The sequence below is a fragment of the Monomorium pharaonis genome, unplaced genomic scaffold (assembly GCF_013373865.1).
Source record: "Monomorium pharaonis isolate MP-MQ-018 unplaced genomic scaffold, ASM1337386v2 scaffold_90, whole genome shotgun sequence".
NCBI classification, from domain to species: domain Eukaryota; kingdom Metazoa; phylum Arthropoda; class Insecta; order Hymenoptera; family Formicidae; genus Monomorium; species Monomorium pharaonis.
The window spans coordinates 17,763-36,534 of NW_023416069.1; the positions used below are offsets into that span (position 1 = coordinate 17,763).

At 30.4% G+C, this 18,772-nt stretch overlaps 2 protein-coding genes across 6 annotated transcripts; both read right to left on the minus strand.

Moving 5' to 3' along the window:
• Positions 1-3,686: 3,686 nt before the first annotated feature.
• On the minus strand, positions 3,687-18,033 carry LOC105837884 (equilibrative nucleoside transporter 1). 5 transcript variants are annotated; one of them, XM_036295294.1, is made up of 11 exons: positions 17,865-18,033; positions 10,840-11,120; positions 7,225-7,345; positions 7,025-7,106; positions 6,801-6,940; positions 6,343-6,488; positions 6,068-6,153; positions 5,844-5,990; positions 5,420-5,725; positions 5,070-5,272; positions 3,687-4,969 (listed from the first exon to the last, which is right to left on the minus strand). In XM_036295294.1, exons 2-11 carry the CDS (start codon positions 10,934-10,936, stop codon positions 4,843-4,845), a joined length of 1,455 nt encoding a protein of 484 aa, XP_036151187.1. In that variant the 5' UTR covers positions 10,937-11,120; positions 17,865-18,033; the 3' UTR covers positions 3,687-4,842. The 5 variants fall into 5 exon arrangements, with proteins under 5 accessions (XP_036151187.1, XP_036151184.1, XP_036151186.1 ...); XM_036295291.1 differs by having other exon boundaries at positions 17,553-18,033; XM_036295293.1 differs by lacking the exon at positions 17,865-18,033 and adding an exon at positions 12,404-12,515.
• Positions 13,273-18,333, minus strand: LOC105831594 (NADPH-dependent diflavin oxidoreductase 1; the record flags this gene model as incomplete). The annotated part of the gene is given in 7 exon segments (XM_028189559.2): positions 13,273-13,570; positions 13,824-14,284; positions 14,286-14,545; positions 14,548-14,721; positions 14,724-15,316; positions 16,279-16,346; positions 18,205-18,333. Coding segments are annotated over 7 exon segments (1,911 nt in total), but the record flags the coding sequence as incomplete, so codon positions are not given.
• Positions 18,334-18,772: the final 439 nt, after the last annotated feature.

Genomic DNA, 18,772 nt, shown 5'->3' on the forward strand with positions numbered 1-18,772 from the left:
AGAGATTGGAACATAGTCACTTATCCAAATGAAGACACAGATGCATTTAGATTTACAGATAACGTTAAAGCTGCAAGAGAAAGAGCTAAAGCTTTAATATCAGCTTCAAGACCCGACAATCCTTACTTACAAACTTTAATAAGTTTGATTTAAGAAAATAATCTTTTAACAATATAAATTGTGTGATTATCATCATGCAATTCAATCTTCAACATTTTTAAAAACCTTACAACTTATATCATTAAAGACTTGCACCATTTCTATGTGGAAATAAATGGGCATTTGAACCTTATAATTAATGTAATCTTATGATAAATACTATATATAAATATTTTAATAAAAATTTGCTTAAAATCTAAATGATATACGATATTGCATGAAATAATCTGTCGACTGAAATTTATTTGTGTGATTGAGAATTGATATAAAAATATTTTATCTACTCTATCAATTTTTTTTTCTTTTCTCTTCCTTAAATTCAATGAGTTCCGATTTTATTTGGATTATTTATTAAATTCCCTTGATCATTTATTGTCTGTTGTTTTATATGGAGGATTGTCCTTGTAGGAATTCAGAATATGTTTTAGAACAGTCATTTTCGTCAGTCTGATAAGGATCGAGATAAAAAATTCCATTTTTCCTTAATGCGGTAGTTAATAGAAACACATTTTTAGTTGCAGCGATTCTATGAAATAGCTTATTGTTTTACAACCGTATTTTTCCTGGAGATCATTTAATATATAATATTATAATCCATTAAATCAGTTAAATAGGTTAATTAAATTTTTCCGAGTTATCTAATTTGTCAAATTCTTAAAATCACTGCATCACAAATGAATAAATCACCTATTTTCTTCGAATGCGTTTACATAGTGCAACTTGTTACGTTTAATCTATTAGTAAAGGTTAAATCGGAAAATGGATGAGATAATAGATTATCATCATGCACGGTAAGTTGATAGAGATAATGGATGTGTTATAGAGCTTATACTTGAGTGTAATTAAAAATGCATGTGTAAATGCGATCGAATAAAATTCGCTGAATATATTCCACATCTTATATAAAATGTTCCTAATTCGACATTATATTCTATAGTATTGTGCGGATTTAATAGTTGTTATCAATATAGAGAATAGAGTAGAATTAGTATAAAATCCGATAAAAATAAAGAATAAAACTTGATAAAAATTAGTCAAACATTTTAGAAACATCTTGTTTGTGTTGTAACGGAGAATTTGAATGAAATTTGTACAAAAATATAAAATTAAAAACACGTTTAAACTGCATCAAAATGTATTTGAAAAGTTAATGTAATACAAATATATATATATATATATATATATATATATATATATATATATATATACACTGTTATAAAATCGCAATGAGAAAATTTTGATCAAAACAAATAAAAACTGCTAAATTTGTGTAATAATATTAATTAACGTAATTATTATACAAGCTTCAAAAAACATTCAAAATTGTTATTTAAAGCTTAAACTTTAAAAATGTTTATCTATATTATATGTGCTGCGATTGAAACAATTGTGGAGATTGTCCAGGTACGGCTTAATGGAAGAGTATTATGTATTGTATAGCTTAATCTCATGACCATTTGAAATGCGTAAAACATATGAATTTTATCGCTACATAAAACATAAATGATATAAGCATGTATACATCATATGATAAAAAATTACGTAATTATTAAAAATATAACATAATCATAGCCAAAAAATGTAATTATTTCCAGTTTTTTAAATTATCGCTCATTAATCTACGAATATAAAGACCCAATAAAAATCTCGCTATAGAATATCCAGTTTTGATCCTCTAAATCTAGGTAAAGTCTTAAATTTGGGCAACATATTTGAATCTCGTATGTGAATCACATTGACTATTACCATAAATATTATATTTCAACACAAATAAATGTTTCAGAAGAATATAAATGTTATGATCTTATGTAAAACATTAAAATATTGTATATAAGAATCATGTATACATATATTATAATATGTTGTGTAGCGTCATAGATCGTTGTGACCAATGAAAACACCTAAACGTATAAAAAAAAAGTTATTTTTCTTTTTTGCTGAATTTTGGCCAGATATCTTTATGACAAGACTTTTATTATAAGGTCTATATATGAATATAAGGTGGAAACTCGTCGTCAAAATTGTGAAGGGACTAGTATCAATTGGATGGCCAACAGTCTTAAACTCTCCTGCATCATTTCTTATAACGTAACATAGTTTGTTTCAATTGTTGTAAAACAAGGTTTATAAAAGAATATATTAACATTTAATTAATTTAAAATTATTGATCAAACAGTCGAAAAATAACTTCATTATTATAACTTCTGAAAAATTCAAGATACTATAATTTTTTATGTAAATGCAGTATATATCAACATTATAAAACTAAAAATATTAAATAAAAAGTACTAAATAGTACTAAAAAATACAACCTTGCAATTACAGAGTAGAATGTAACACTACAAATAATATGAAAGTTTATTATAAGACTATTATCAGATCTTGTATTCTATTATGATGTTAAAGATATTATTAGACTTGGCCTTTTGTTTTTTAAATTAATTGTTAATTATTATGTTGACTTTCATTTACCAAAGATTCAAATCGCAGAATTTACAGAATTTGAAATCGTACATTAATTTTAACTTAATTAAATAAAACTATTTGTATAAAATTGTTCAATTTATAGGATTGTTACTAGGATTGATATTTAAAATTGTCTCGTTTTTTAAATTAATTTCATACTATTATACATCTATGATCAGATTAATTTAGAAACAAAATATTTTTTTCTGCAGGAAAATTCAGCATGACAACTTTAGCATAAACTCTATTAAAAAATGTAATGCTTATCTATTAATATATTCTCGTTACGCGTTTAGCGCTACATAAAAAAAAATTATTCGATAATTTAATTAATGTTTTTATTCTCTTTTAACTCTAGAACGTCACACTAGGATAGTTTTGTACTCCAGCATAAATTTGAATTTATCTCCTAATTTAACAGATCAAGAGATCAACTCAAGACAGCGACTATAATTCGATTTAAAATCTTAGGAATAGAAAGGGACATTAGCTGACGCCAAAAGGCCATTAACTTCCGAGCAGTACAAACGTAGTGGAAATGGGTTTATACCCCAGTCTGCCGTTTGTTACATTTCGTTTGAATATCACTATACAAAACACTGTTTTTTCCTTTTACATAAAGAATGGAACTGAGCATTGTGATAGACAGACGGTCGCAAAAGATGCCGCTTGGAGTCGTGAAAATAATTTTTTAATAATTTTTTTACTTCAATAATGTATTCTAAAACTTTTTTTAGTTTTATAGCAAAATAAAAAATTTTTGTCTATTTTTCCTTTTTCTTAAGCTATCGTTTTTTTCAACTTTTATTTGTCAAAAAAATTATACTTTTCAAACAACACCCAAAATTTATTTTATCCCGGTTCAAAATCTATCTTTTATCTTTCAAAAACTTTTTTTTGTAAATTTATTAAAAATTGAAAATACGATAGATTAAAAAAAAAAAAAAAAAAACTCATTTTTGCGATTTTTTTCTTTATTTTATTAAAATTTTTAATTATTTAATGTTAATTAATATTACTATAGATTATATTATCGTTTTTGTTAGAAAAAACCAAAAAGATTCATGTAGCACAATATTGATTTTAGTTTATTTGTTCAATACAGAACGCTCAGGAAGACATAGAGTACATTTATAAACCACTGTGCATTAAAGTGAAAAAAAGTTTACCGTTCTAGGGTTAAATTTGATCGTAGTAAATAAAAGTTAGCTATGTTTAGCTTTAAACGCGTAACGAATTATACAGATTTAAATATATGATCTTCCTGATAAATTTAATGCTTTAGCGATTTCTATTTTAACAATACGGAAACTGGAGCATCGCAGCTTCTTTTTCTTAATAAGGCTTATTGGTCCAGTTTTAATAATGTGGGGCAGTAGTAATATAGTAGAGTTTAATATCTCTATAATTCTCATAAAACCATGGATTCCGGTATTTCATATATAAATCTGTTATGAGACAATCGTACTGTGTCATTAATGCACTTTACGTGATCTTAATTTATTTTTGTATCTATTTTTTTTCCTATCAATGGGACTTTAAAAATTATTAATCAATAGAAACTTCAAGCCACACGTTTATAAAAAACACGCACTTCAAACGGCTTTTATTTAATTAAAAGCTTGTCCTTCTAGTTAATTATTTAACCCTGTGTTTGGCGCATCATTTTTTATGAATGGTCGCTATATACATCATAGATACACTAATTTTCTTCTATTTTTTTAAAACAATTTTTCTTTTATTTGCACTTTGCTAATAAATTTAACATTGAAATACACGAAACAGTGAAGAATAAATTGACTGAATACCTAGAAGAACAAGTTCGGATTTGTTGCTCAATGGCAACGACGACGCATTGTAGTCCGAACTGTATATACTGGATATTGCGACTAACACAGGGTTAAAGAATTGTAAGATTAGATATGTATATGTTTAACGTATGTATAAGCAAACAAGCATTCTTTTTAAAACATTTCTCTTATTCGTGTCGAAGAAAGTAGCTTCCGTTTCTAAAATGTTATTCCTTTTCTTGACTTGTTTTTAGGAATAATGTTTTTTCTTCGACACATTAATTCTTCAAATTTTTAAATTGTTATTTTACATTATTTAAATATATAATTATAGGAGATAGATTGTGCACTCTAAATTTTCAATCTGTTTCCTCGCTCCTGAGTTAATATAAGCATATCGTAATGTTAAATCTTATCTTTAAAATAATCAAAATGTCACGTTGGCTACGATAAAAGGCATCACCATTGAAAACAGAATTCCCGTAAAAAGTCCAGTGATCAAAGATGCCGCGCCAAACATGCCGGCCGTCGAGGCGTACTGCGAATCTACCATTCTGAATATAATGATATTTGTCATTAACAACATTCTATAGATATACATTATATACATTTTTTTTATTTTAAAATTTCTCTTTCTCTTTTTCTCGTGCTTACCTAGGACAATACATCATCGATAGTGATGATAGATAGCCGCTACTAAGGCCCATAGTAATGGCAATAGTCCAGAATACCCAATCATTCTTGATAAGCACTGGCAGTATTCTTTCCGTCTTAATTGGCTGATAGTTGCACAATAAGAACAATGGTATGTAAGCAAGTCGCAAAACCACTGGAATAATCAGATACTTTCTACTTGGCTGTAAAAAAAATTAATGAATGTCAATCAAGATATTGTACAAAACAGTGTATATGAGAGGGGGGGGGGGGCACAAAAGGAAAAAAAGAAATATGAATATATAAATATGGTAATATAAAGTATGTAATATACAAGCAAATCTACGTACCCATTGAACTAATGATGCGATCGAGCTTCCTAGCATGGCAGTGATATTGAATGTTAAAAAGCACATGACACTGCTATAATATTCAGGTGGAACCACAAAATTCTCATCCAAAGACTTTATATCGGATTGGACAGTTGGGAAGAGCGCTAAAGTAACGAAGAAAATTAAAAATGTGTTGAAGCATTGTGGGAAACATGCCTTGAACACTGTCCAATAAGGTGGTTTATGTTTTCCTCTTGAATTATTCTCTAGTTGTCTTTTGTTAGTTTCTTTCTGATGAAGAAGCTCGTGATATCTATAAAATCTCTATAATTCAATTTGTTAACATTAATTAAATAATTTCTTTATAAAATTAATAAATTACTATATTTTAATTAACAAATTTATGTTTGACTTAACATTTAATTTTTAATAAAAATCTTACATTAATTGGAAGTGCAAAGTATGTATCAAAACAAGCCAGGAGAATGAACAAAGCTGTGATAAAGTAATATATAGCGGCGGTGCGCGCGTTTGGCGCCATTATTTGAGCCAGAAAGTTTATTATGGCTGTAAAAGTTCCACTGATATTCTGAAAATAACAGATTACAAATGTTTTTTACATTATGCAATGATTCTTTATCAGATGTAATTAATGTTAACATTTACCGATCCTAAGATAACAGCGCCCGTGTATTTGATGGGTAATTTAGCTGCCATTCCAAACACTGAATTCTGGTAGATACCATTGGCAGCTGAAACGTAAATTTCCAATGTAGTATGCACGATTAAAATCTTAAGAATTATCAATGACGTTTATTAATAGTTATGCAAATATATCTTTATTTAATATATTAGTTTTAATCTATTTTATTTAATATAATTTATTATAAGTATTATATAACCTTAAGTACTGATAAATGTGTAATAAAGCAGTTACTTACTATTTAATATAACAACAGATACCATAGTAATCCAGAAAAATATTCCGGGCCATCCAGAACTATCAGTCATTGCCAAGATGACAGTAAAAACAAATATCAAGACCAGAACAAAAATACTCCATACTATACGCGTTGTCAAGTTGCCTCTAAAAAACAAAGTTTTAGTAAAATACACTATTATTATAATTAAATAAATTACATATATGATTTAACCCTTACAAAACCGGTATATCTTTAACTGACTATTTGTTTTTAGTACTAGAACTTTTTCATCAATGTCATTGGGTTGAATGGTGAAAATGTTGCTCCCCTCCCCCCTCGCGCCACTACACTGGCTTCCAGTCTTGTAAGGGTTAAGATCAATAGAATTTACATTTATAATTGCAATTATCGTTAATATCATAATAAAGTTATACATAAGTTAAAGAACACACAAAATATTTTTATTATATACATACCCAAATTGTAAAAATATATTCAACCAATTAAACAACAAATTCGGTACTTGTGATGCAAATCCCAAATACGCGAGAAAATTTGTTGCATAGTTTGAATCTATATCAGTATATTCTTTAGACAATTTGTAGTTAACAAAATACTGCAAATATAATATTGTTTTATGTAGATAGTATAATGATTTCAATTATTGTAAAATTATTATAAATCATTGCATTTGGCTTACATCTTTAGCTGTTATAAACATGTTCCATGGCATCAAGGCACCGATTCCATGAAGTATCAATATGAAAAATACTAAATTTAATCTGAAGCAAAATACAAATTATATCAAAATCCTTAAATAATTATTTATAATTTCTTATTATATTAATAATTTTGTATACAATTTTTCATATAAACAAATATTAATAAACACAATTGTACCTATCTCTAGGAGGATTTAATTCAAGATCTGCTTGATCCATTGTAACACCTTTAAAATTCAATTCGTCATCAGGTCTACCTGTACCTTCCCATCCTGGTGAAAGACGTACAGGTTCTGAACCTTAAATCCAAATTAATTAGTCCATTAATTTTATATATTAATAAAGTTTTATTCAAAATTTTCAAGTTTTATATTATATTTACTACACATGTTACTTATTACACATATACCTCGTTAACAATATTACTATTATTAATATTATACATTAATTATAAGTTTAAAAAATAGTTTACATTAACTTAATTAAAGTGTCACTAACACATAGGCTACCAAGCAAAATTTATCGGTTATTATCTCTCATGGTGCTGCAAATGACTGTCATTCTTTGTCGCTTCGAATATTATTGTGTGAGATTTATTATTGTTTTTAAACTGCGATTTGTTATTATTTTAATTTTAATTTTATTCATTGTATAAGTAATAAAACATTTAAATAAACGTTTTGCTGTAATAATAATTACGATAGAGTACAATAATACAACAAAATTTACTGACGAAAATAAACGCCGGCATAATCGGCACGAGATGCTATTCAAAATCCATATATCAACTGACATACGTTGTCTACCTGGCGCGGTAGACAATGTATTAATATTAAATTAAAATAAAAGTGTCTTTGTAAATTAAATTCAGATTTTCTTTTTCAAATTTTTATACTTAAATAATTAGTTTTGTTTTAACCTAATTGGTCAGATTTATTTCAAAATTATAGCACTACGTTTCGACCATAGATTTTGGTCCTTTTCAAGTGCAGAATGGGTTCCATTTCTTTTAGCTTTCACAACACAATCGATTTATGACGTATGTCCAGATAAATCAAAAACGAGATCACTGCATTATAAAAATTCAAGTTATGTACATATTAAATCTAAATCAATAACAATAGTACTTACAGATACTGTGCGTCATGAGAATTACAATGATAAAATTATAAAAACTATAAAAAACTAAAAAAAAAGTCTAATTAAAACAATATAATTTATGTGTTCTGTTCTAGTATAAATAATTCTAGTCCTAAACCAATTTGTTCAACATCAACAAAATGATTTGAATTAATAATATTATTCTTAAATATAAAAAGAGGCAAAAAAACGTTAATTTATAGTTAAAACATAGTTTTAAATATCGAAATATTTGAAAGAAAGAAAGAATAAAAAAGATAATTGAACTAGTTGATTACAACAAAAGATAATTGTGTGCGGCAGCTATAATGGAATGTCGCAATCAATTGAGTCATTAAAATCAATTGATGCAGTTTGAGAACATTGTATATAAGTATTTGAAATATTAATAACAATGTGTACAGAAAGATGGAATAATGGGAATCATAAATGATTTATATGCATGTGTGTTACAATAATTGATTGTTAATTATCAGTAAGCAAAGGAAAGTATTACAAGATGCACAAACAGAACAAACCTGTGAAAAAAGATTCGTCATAGTCTAAATTAACGGCCTTATATAAAACTCGTATTAGCAAAGTAGCTAATATGTATTATGTAATATATACAAACACAATTATTATACATAAAAATATCTAAATAAATATACATATTATTATTTTCAATAAGTAATAAAATAAATCTCTCTTTCTTTCTTTTAAATATAAGATAAAAAGATTTGTATAATACAAAAAATCATACCCATTACATATGTAAAAGAAATTGTCAAATACCTTCTTCAACCATTTTCCTGGTACTTAATTATTTAAATGAGATTTTAATAAACAATAAAGAAAAATCATTGTACAGCGAATTATAATTATTTATAATAATTTTTTTACTAATAAAAATTAGAAACTTGGATTGCTTCAAGTTTCACGCTTCTGACTACTGTTAGTGACCACAGAAAAGATTCTTACATTCATTTAGCTAAATCAGCATGTCGTATCAGCAAAAAAAAACTTCATGCATAAGAAAATATACGGTTCTTATTTTTCACAATTATGAACAATGTAGGATTATTAATGTAACAATTAATAATTAATTTTACAATATAATAATTAGAAATAAAGAAAAAAATTATTTAATTTTTAAAAAAGTATATATAATGAAAGTATGCTGCTTGATTATATTCTTTTATTTATATTTTTTATTATTTTCTAATATAATAAAATTATAAATAAACAATAGAATTGTAAAATATTAATATTGTGTAAATAAATGTGTATATGTATTGATATCAATATTATACAATTCTATTGTTTATTTATAATTTTATTATATTTATACATTGTAATTCTATATATAATTTTTAATAGTTTACAATTTATTAGAAGTATCAGAAGTAAATAGATTGTGTATTTATACGTATTTATATATACATATGATTTATTTATTTTTAATAAATTATAAACAATTAAAAAATATAAAAATATAATAGTTACATTTAAACAATAGTATTGTACAATGTTAAGTGTTTAGGCAGTGCTTTAAACATATTTATCTGTTATAAAGCAAGACAAATAATAAGCATGCATAAAAAAACCTATCTTTTAGATATCTTATCAGTCTTCAACTGTACTACAATAAATTAAGATAACTAATGATACCTCAGAAAAGCTACTCAGAGAGTTCAAGAAAATATATATGTTCTTTTGAAAATTTCAAATTTGAGATAATTAAATTCGTTCAAAATAAATTTATAAAGTTTATTATTAATTACAATCAGTTTATAATTGATATAGAGTTACAAATTTTAATATTTTGTTTATAGATTCAGAATGTTAAAAACTGATAATTAATCTTTTTTCCAGACTAAATTTTTATATTTCTATCAGTGATATAAAATAAAATTAACAATATGTCATAATCAATCTTATAAAAAAATGATACACCTATAAAAAGCAAAAATCACTTTTAATTTTGTCACTTTTAATTTAATTGTAATAATATATATACACATACATACATACATACATATATACATACATACATACATACATACATACATACATACATACATACATACATACATAGTATCAACATCAATTATATATATATATATATATATATATATATATATATATATATATATATATATACACTGAAAAATTTTGTTAAATTTATACTTAATAAAATAAAATTAAAAATAAATTAAATTTTTTACTAAGTTTAACTTAATACCATTTATTTAAATTTTACTAAATTATTTTAAATTATACTATCACTTGTATATATCACATGCACAAAAATTATTAATTTTAATAAATCCAGTCTGTTCAGCTTGCTCTTGTTATAAAATTTTTATCATTATGTGTTATTAAAATTATGAAGACATTTTTATCTTATTAAAATTATTAAGGCATATTATTAAGAGATATTTTGTGTATCTATCAAGCCCAACTACAAACCAATGTTAAACCCACAAATACTTCACTGTCAATGCCAAGTATACTAAGTCCACAGACTGCTTGAAAGTCTCTTCAACAGACTGGTTTGGGCAGCTGTACAGTGGGAAAAATAAAACACAAGAAAGCCATTCCAAGAAAGCCGCTGCATTCCCTTGTAGCTATGACAGTGAACGCAACAGACGGCGTATCATGGCCCCATTACCTTTTGAAGGTACAATGCGGGTCCCATTGGAATCCTTCAGAAGAGTCTGCTCCTCAGGTCCCGCACCAAATTCCTTTTTCGTGTAAGTGCCCGCCATTTTCCTTTTTTGTTGATTTGTTTTTCGTTACAAAAGAGAAAAAAAGATTCTTAAAAGACTATTAACTTTGATGACGACTTCGATAACAACTGTGACGACTTTAGTGTATCTCTCGACGACCGGTCCAGAAAGAGTGTAAGTTCATCAGCACTTTCTGCACTCTGTCGCCCAATTTTGTTCCTGCCTGAAAAACAATATTTACTTTAGCTGTGATACATTTACATACATAATCTGCGTTAAATTATTAAAAGTTTACTATTGTTGTAAACGTGTCAAAATAAATTTTAAAAACTCTTAAGCAAAAAAAATTTGCATTCAAATTAATCGTAAAGATTATATATATATATATATATATATATATATATATATATGTTATACATTAAAATTTTTTTAAAAATTTAATTATTATTGGAAAGATTAACATAAGAGTCAAAATAGAAAAATATCCTTACAAAAAGTAAATATATCAAAAATTTAAATAAAAACTATATATTTGATTTTTATAAACTATAAATATTATAAATATTTTATATAAATATGGTCTAATCTCTAGCTATTACAGTTTGATAATTGAGTCTAGATACATTAAACGCAATATTTCTAAAGACTGAGAAACAAAAATTAAATTAAAAGTTATGTATCACCGTAAATTTTTACAAGTTAAAATTTTATAAGAAAATAAAGGGTAATCTTCTCGTCTACAATGACCTAGATATTCTCGCAATCAAGTAAATTTAATGTAGGTCAAGCAGGCAAAATATTAATGAGAGCGTGAGAAATATATATTCTTTTTAACTATTATAGATTTCGTAATAAACCAAAGAGTCGGACGTGTTTCCATGCTTCGCGGAAGGGCAGATTAAAGGGGAGCGCAGCCGAGAGAAAGAGACAGACCTTACGCAGGACGACCCCCTTTTTTTTTACGTTGCTCGTCGTCTCGAGTTAGACTATCGGCTACCGGAGAGCGATTCCGCGAGGCTTATTGCCGGCGATTGACGTTAATGGACCGCACGAAGGGTGGGTGCGTGGTGAGAAAAAGAATCACGTGTCAATGTCCATCGGCCGACGGCGGGTTCGGTGTTTTGTTCACTCCCCGCCTCGTACTTCGTGAGGAGGAGCGGAAGAGAGAGGAGAGAAAGAAAAAGAGGTATACGGTCAGCGACGGAATCGTTCAGCCGAGATCGTTCGAGATACGGCGAACACTACGGGACGGCGGCACGCGAGCGTTCGTACCATGTTTCCGCGGCACTTAGCTAGGTTAGGTCGCGGGGGTTACGAGTTCATCGAGATATGCCGTTCGAGGCGGCGGCGGACCGCCGAGTCGCGTCGAGGGCGACCGATGGCTGCCGAGCGCGCTCGCGAGGGACGCGCGACGTTCGAAACAGAGGGTCGTAAAAATAGCGCGCGCTATCGGTCCGTTCATTTTGGATCACGATGCGATGTAAAGGGACACAAATGGGTACTCACGCTCGCGCTCCCGTCGTGAAACTCACGACGGCGATCGATCGGCGAGATGCCCGCTCGAGACGAGATATCGCGACGAAGTGGCGCGGCTAATGTCGATAAATTATTCGCGATAAATTACAACCCGGCGAGGCGCGACGGTTCCATCTGCTTACGCGCCCGTATCGCGCCATCCACTCGCGTTTTTCTTATCTCTTGGCATCTTCTTTCCTCTCAGGAGTTCAATCTCTTTTATTAATCCGGGAATACAGGAAGTGTGACTGAAACGATTCAGCAGTTAACATCGATAATTACGAGTCTTGTCTTCTTTAAGCTCTATTCAAACAGGTTTGCAAACGCAGCACAGATTTCGTACGCAGAGAAACTAACCAATCACACGTCCAACATAGACAGCGTTAACGGTATAATAAACGTTCGTAGATTGGCAATTGGTAGATTTGTTTGTACAAAATGCGATTGTATGAATAGACCAAATAATTATATAAAAGGCAATCTCTCATGTTTGAACGATCACGGTCAAACGATAAGAAATGTTATTAAAAAAATGTTACGTAATTGAATTTAACGCGAGCAGTAGCACATCTATTTCGAGCATTAACTATTTATGCTTTATAGAAATCATAAGTCTCGAACAAAACTTGGTTAGATTGCATAAGCCATTACTAAAGTTATAGTTTTACAATTGTCAAGACAATTTCGCTAATAGTTGCGAAAATAAAAGAAATATAGAGATAATTAATATAATAAAAAATAATTATATATTAATATTTAAATATGTTGTATATGATGTTAAATCTCTCGTATATAAAACAAAGTAAATATATATTTTTATTACATATACATAGTTAAATATGATATAAATTATATATATCTCCTTTCATATAAAAGCTATATTTTTGCCTATTAAATATTTTTCATAAATTTGTGATTTTTTAAATGTTTTATCAACCCCAAGTTTCTGTTTGATATCTATTATTTTTCTCCAAATATCTGACAAATGTTTCTGCCTGTTCTTTCGTCATTTTACCAATTTCTTTTGCTAAACTAACGAATTCGTCGCGGACGTTATTTGGCATATCTTTAGAATTTCCCGCTAAATAAATATTCCCATTATTTTCTAAAAATTCCCAGCATAATTGTCTTTGTTGTCGAATAAGATGTTGCACATATCTGGAAAAAAAAACGTAATGGATAATGTATAATATAAAGTGTGTGTGTATATATATATATATATATATATATATATATATATATATATATATATGAGTATAAATAAAAAATTAAGATTTCATATACTTTTTATTTAGATATTATAATATATTATAACAATCAGTTCTTCAATAGTAATGGACTTTACATTAATATGTAATTGTGGCAAATAATAAAAATTATAATTTTAAAATAATTTATTTTAATGACTTACATTTTGTGATCTTGATCTCTGGAAAACGCACAAAATAGTCTTAGATTATTCGTCCTTGATAAACGTTCAAAGTCTTCTTTGCAGTGATAATCTTGGTTCTTATTCCTACATCCAAAAAATAGGATGCATTCTTTTAAATCTTCTCCTTTTTTTGCTCTTTCTAAAAGCAAAGATCTAAACGGAGCCACTCCAGTGCCAGGACCAATCAAAATCATCGGTTTATCATTATCAAATTGAAAAGTTCCTTTCTGCAGCCAAAATATCACTTTATCATTATTTTTTAAATTTGCCACCCACTTTGAACATAATCCAAACCTTGGCTCCATCAATCGAGTTTTAAATTTGACTACTGCTACCAAAATTTGTATTTTATTTGGAGTGTCTTCTAAGCTGGAGGCAATGCTGTAGGGACGTGGCTTTATAGGTGACATAATTTCAAATAATAATTTAATATTTAGTTTTACTGGTCGTGTGAGGGAAATCTGTAAGAACTTCCAAAATGTTTCTCCTTGGTCTGTTTACATAATCATAAAGTTCTTCTTGGCCAATTGGACTGGCAAATTCACACAGTTTCTCTTTCTCCAGTTCATTTTCGCTGATAAGAGATAAAGTATGCATAGTAGATCTTCGTGGCTTGAAATTCAGATCCCAGTACTGTTCAACAATTTCTTTTAAAGTTAAATTTCGTTTTAAAACAAATGGAACTTTTATTTCTTTTTCGATACTTGAATCATTGTATCCGGAAACAATTTTATATCATGTTCGTGTAATATATCGAAAAACCGTTTTACTTGTCCTACAGTATTCTTCGGCCTAATGTAGATAACATCTCCAGGATTATATTTAATGTTATCCACTTGGATTGCTATTAATCTAACATCTTGAAAGTGATCTTGGAAGTAGTTCTTATATTTTCGACTATTTTACCTATCCTAATATTACTATTTATAAGTGTTTCTTGTGCATAGATGTCAGTATTTGATTCATAGGGACTATCTATTAACTGTTCGTTAATATGTATTGGATTTAATCGATTCAGTTCTATTATTGAAACACTGTATCTTTCAATTATTAAATTTTTTTCATTTATTTTGTCTTCTAGAGAAATTTCGAAAACGTCCGCAATTTCTTCCCATAATTTTTTGATCCAAGGATCAACTACAGCATCAATTCCCAGATTATGCTGATCATCAGCAAGTCCAATGGATAATAATTCTTTCCCACCTAATTGCGCAAGACGTTTATTCAATTTCTTCGCAGCAAAGTTGAATTTTGAATATGAACTGTCGCCTAATCCGAGTACGCCATATTTTAGATTTTGAAGCAAGGTTGTTGGAAGATTTTTGCGTAATAGATGTCTCCAAAATTGTCTCATGTTGGCTGGAGGGTCTCCTTGTCCAGTTGTCGCCACAACAAAGATAATTAATTGTTCGGAAGAAAAATTTTGAATATTGTAATCATCCAGTGATGACACGGTGCTTTGCAATCCTTTCCTATAAAATTAAAAACAATTATATATTATAAATTCTTAGTTTTAAATTAAGATATTTTATGTTTTAAAACATTTAAGCTTTAGATAAGACATTTTTTACTTTTTAGATAAGTAATAAATGAGACACAAATTGAACAGCGCTTGTAGAGTTAGTTATGGCTCAAGATTTTTTAATAGAAACTAATATATATGTTTCAGTACATTGTTTTCGGCCATCCTCAGTGTATTTATATAAGCTACATTAGTATTTCTATAGATACTATATAGAATATAGTTTCTGTATAGAAAATCTTGACCTATTTATAACTGACTTTGGCTCTAACCATTATTCAATTTATTTTGTATTTTATAAATAAAAAACCTGTTCATATTTAAAATTGTAATTACAAAAGAATAAGATTTTTCAAATATTAAAATACCAATATTTATTTTTAAAATCAAAACAATATTTTTGTTATGATCTTTTGTAGTTTAAAAAAATGTGCAATAAGAAATTCTTGATGTATCATATTTATTGTTATATAAAAAAGATAGAAAAAAAATAATTAAATGATGTAAAATAAAATTTATGTATAGTATAAGAAGTAAAACATTTGTTCTATCAACATTCTTTTCTATATCTTTTCTTTTAATTACTTCTTGTTTTATATATATATATAAAATTGCAAATTATTCTAAATAACATAAAAAAGAAAAGAGATAAAATAAAGATGTGTATGAACACTAATTTCTATCTGAATATTGTTAATTAAGAAAAAGTTAAGAAAAAGACGATTATATCTATAGTGAAGAATTCTCTAGAGTTCTTTAATTATAAATATGCGGAAAATAGAGAACATTAAGTATATAAAGTGAATCACATCTGTTTAAAGATCATCTAAAAAAATGAGAGCATAGTATGCCATGCCAGAAATTTTCTCCGGGGAGAAGATTCACATGCCAGAGGGGAAACCACAACAAAACCTTTTGGCGCTTTTCCAGATCTGCTCGGCAACATCTTGAGCGGTTCCGGTTTCGCTTCCGTACAGCACCTGCATCACTATTTCGTTCATTTTTTTTTTTGTGAATCTTTCACGTTGGTAATCAAGTAAACTTCTTGGTGATGTCAAACAGTCAATAACTGAAATATCTACTGATTTGAACAGTGATATCATCACAAACTGATGACTTAAAGCATGTTCTTTTTAATTATGCTGAGTTATACACATACTTTGAATATTTAAAATAAAATTGGCATTGAAAGGGAGATGAAGAAAAATCAATAAATAAATATTTCAAGTTGTTCTAAGAATGATTGACAGCGTTACAGTTGTCTTGTAGTTGTATCATCCAAATTACATTTGGTTGAATGTAAATTCGTAAAGAGGTTTAATTTTATTTCCAAATCCTTTGATTGCACCAATTGAAAACACTGTAAAAGCTGTAAAAACAAGATAAGTAGATTTTTATCACACATCAGTTATACGTTCCTCGCGTTTTATTAATTCTCTATTTTGTTATATAATTTTAATGTAAATTAAGATTATACATAAAATCTGAAAAATAAAAGCAGTATAATGAACAGACTCTGTAATGAACGCACTATTGTAAAGTGTAGTTAAATGCTATAAAGTAGAGTGGACCTGAGAACATGATTGTATTCATGTTGGAGCAACGCGGGAAAACGATCGGTGGCGTTTGTGGCAGCTGGTTGACAGAACAATCTCGTCGATGAAATGTCAAGGATAAATGTTTAGACGAAGTGGTTGCAATTGGCAGTGAATCCGAGATATTTATAAATATAAAAAAAATAGCTTCATAAACCGCCTATCACGCGTACCTAGACGATCATTTTCTTTCCCGTGATTTCCGAACGCTATCTTGGGTTTAGCTTCACTGTGAAATTTAGAGACGCGAAAGTTGCAACAAACAGAGCGAAATTCATACTCTAAAGGTGGACGTGCAAATTTAATTCGCGGGCGTCGGTGCCGTCGATCACGAAGACCGGAGTCAAGCTGCCAAGGGTACGCATGAAAAGTCGAATCGTTCGTTGTCGATCCCTTTTCTTTTTCGAGAAACGAATGTCTCGAAGCTCATCAAGGATCCTGAGGACGAAAGGACATCTCTTGAATAATTCTTAGTGGCTTCGGTCCCGCGACAATACGGGGAAAGTCGCAAGAAAACGCGATTATGTACGCGTAGTTGCAACGCGATGTGAGGTTAGATCAGCCTCGTGTGACGTAACGAGATCAACAAACCAGTTGGGATCAGCAATGACGTCTCCGTGTGAAGGCCAAGTTGCAAAATTGTTGGATCTTAGTTTTCCCGCGACATTTATTGGTAACTCTGAGCGCGTTTCTCACGACGGGGCAAACAACATCACGCGACGTTTGAGGTTAGGTTAGTTTTTTCCGACAACAATCACAAGTCGTCAATCGTGCTGAATATTTGCATATCGTGATCTGCTCCGATCAGATTGTCGAATGAGTTCTTCTTTTCGCGAAGAGAGGAAAGCGCGAAAATAGCGAAACGTGATCGATGAAACTTAGGTTAGGTTAGGTTATCCATACGCGTGTCTCTGACGGAGAGATTAGGACCGGGTGATCCAGCTGACTGCCGAAACGCTCGAAATCGTCCGATCGCGCTTCCAGGGAGATTCCTCGGCGATTTTATCGCCGCCGCGAGGGAGGAGGAGGCCGAGGTTCGAGAGTTTGAGGTTAGCCGCGGCGCGCACACACTCACACACTGACACGCTCTCGAAATCGTCGCGGCGCGCGGCGGCGCACGTCGCGCGCATGCTCCCGTGACGTAACGGTACGTATGGTGTGAAGGGGTGGCGGGGAGCGCGAGCTGCGCGAGCGGTTGGCAGTACTGGTGCCCGTCTGTTTGCGGATGACTGTCAAAACCTACTTCCGCAGGCCAGCGAGCGAGATCGCCGCCGCCGCTGTCGTCGTCGTCGTCGTCACCGCCGCCGTCGCCGTCGCGGAGCAGTTCGTCAGCATCGGGTGGAGCAGCATGCCGTGGAGCGCGCGCGAACGCTCATAGACGATGTCGTGACGCGCGGTGACCAGCGGTGACAGCGACTCGCGCTTCTCGTGTCTTCTACCGTGTATCTCGTTGAGAAGAGAGTGAGAGAAAGAGAGGGAGGGAAAGAGAGAAAAAGAAGGAGGGAGACGTCTTTCTTCTCGCTGCGTCCTGCGATCCGATTTCTGCTCCCTGTCGTTGTCATCGTCGTCGTCGTCGTCAGATAATCCCGAAGGAAGAAAGGAAGGAAAGGCTGAGCGTCGCGATTGCAAGATTTATCGTGCGCGTACGTGTGTGTGTGTGTGTGTGTGAACGAGCGAGCTTAACCTGCCTACCTGGCCCGTCCTCGTTCCCGCGAACGCGAGCGGCGCGCTACGTACGAAAATTGCGCGCTCGCTGGTGCATGAATAGTACATGAGTCGACTGGAGGACCGTGTTGACTGCCTGTGGGATC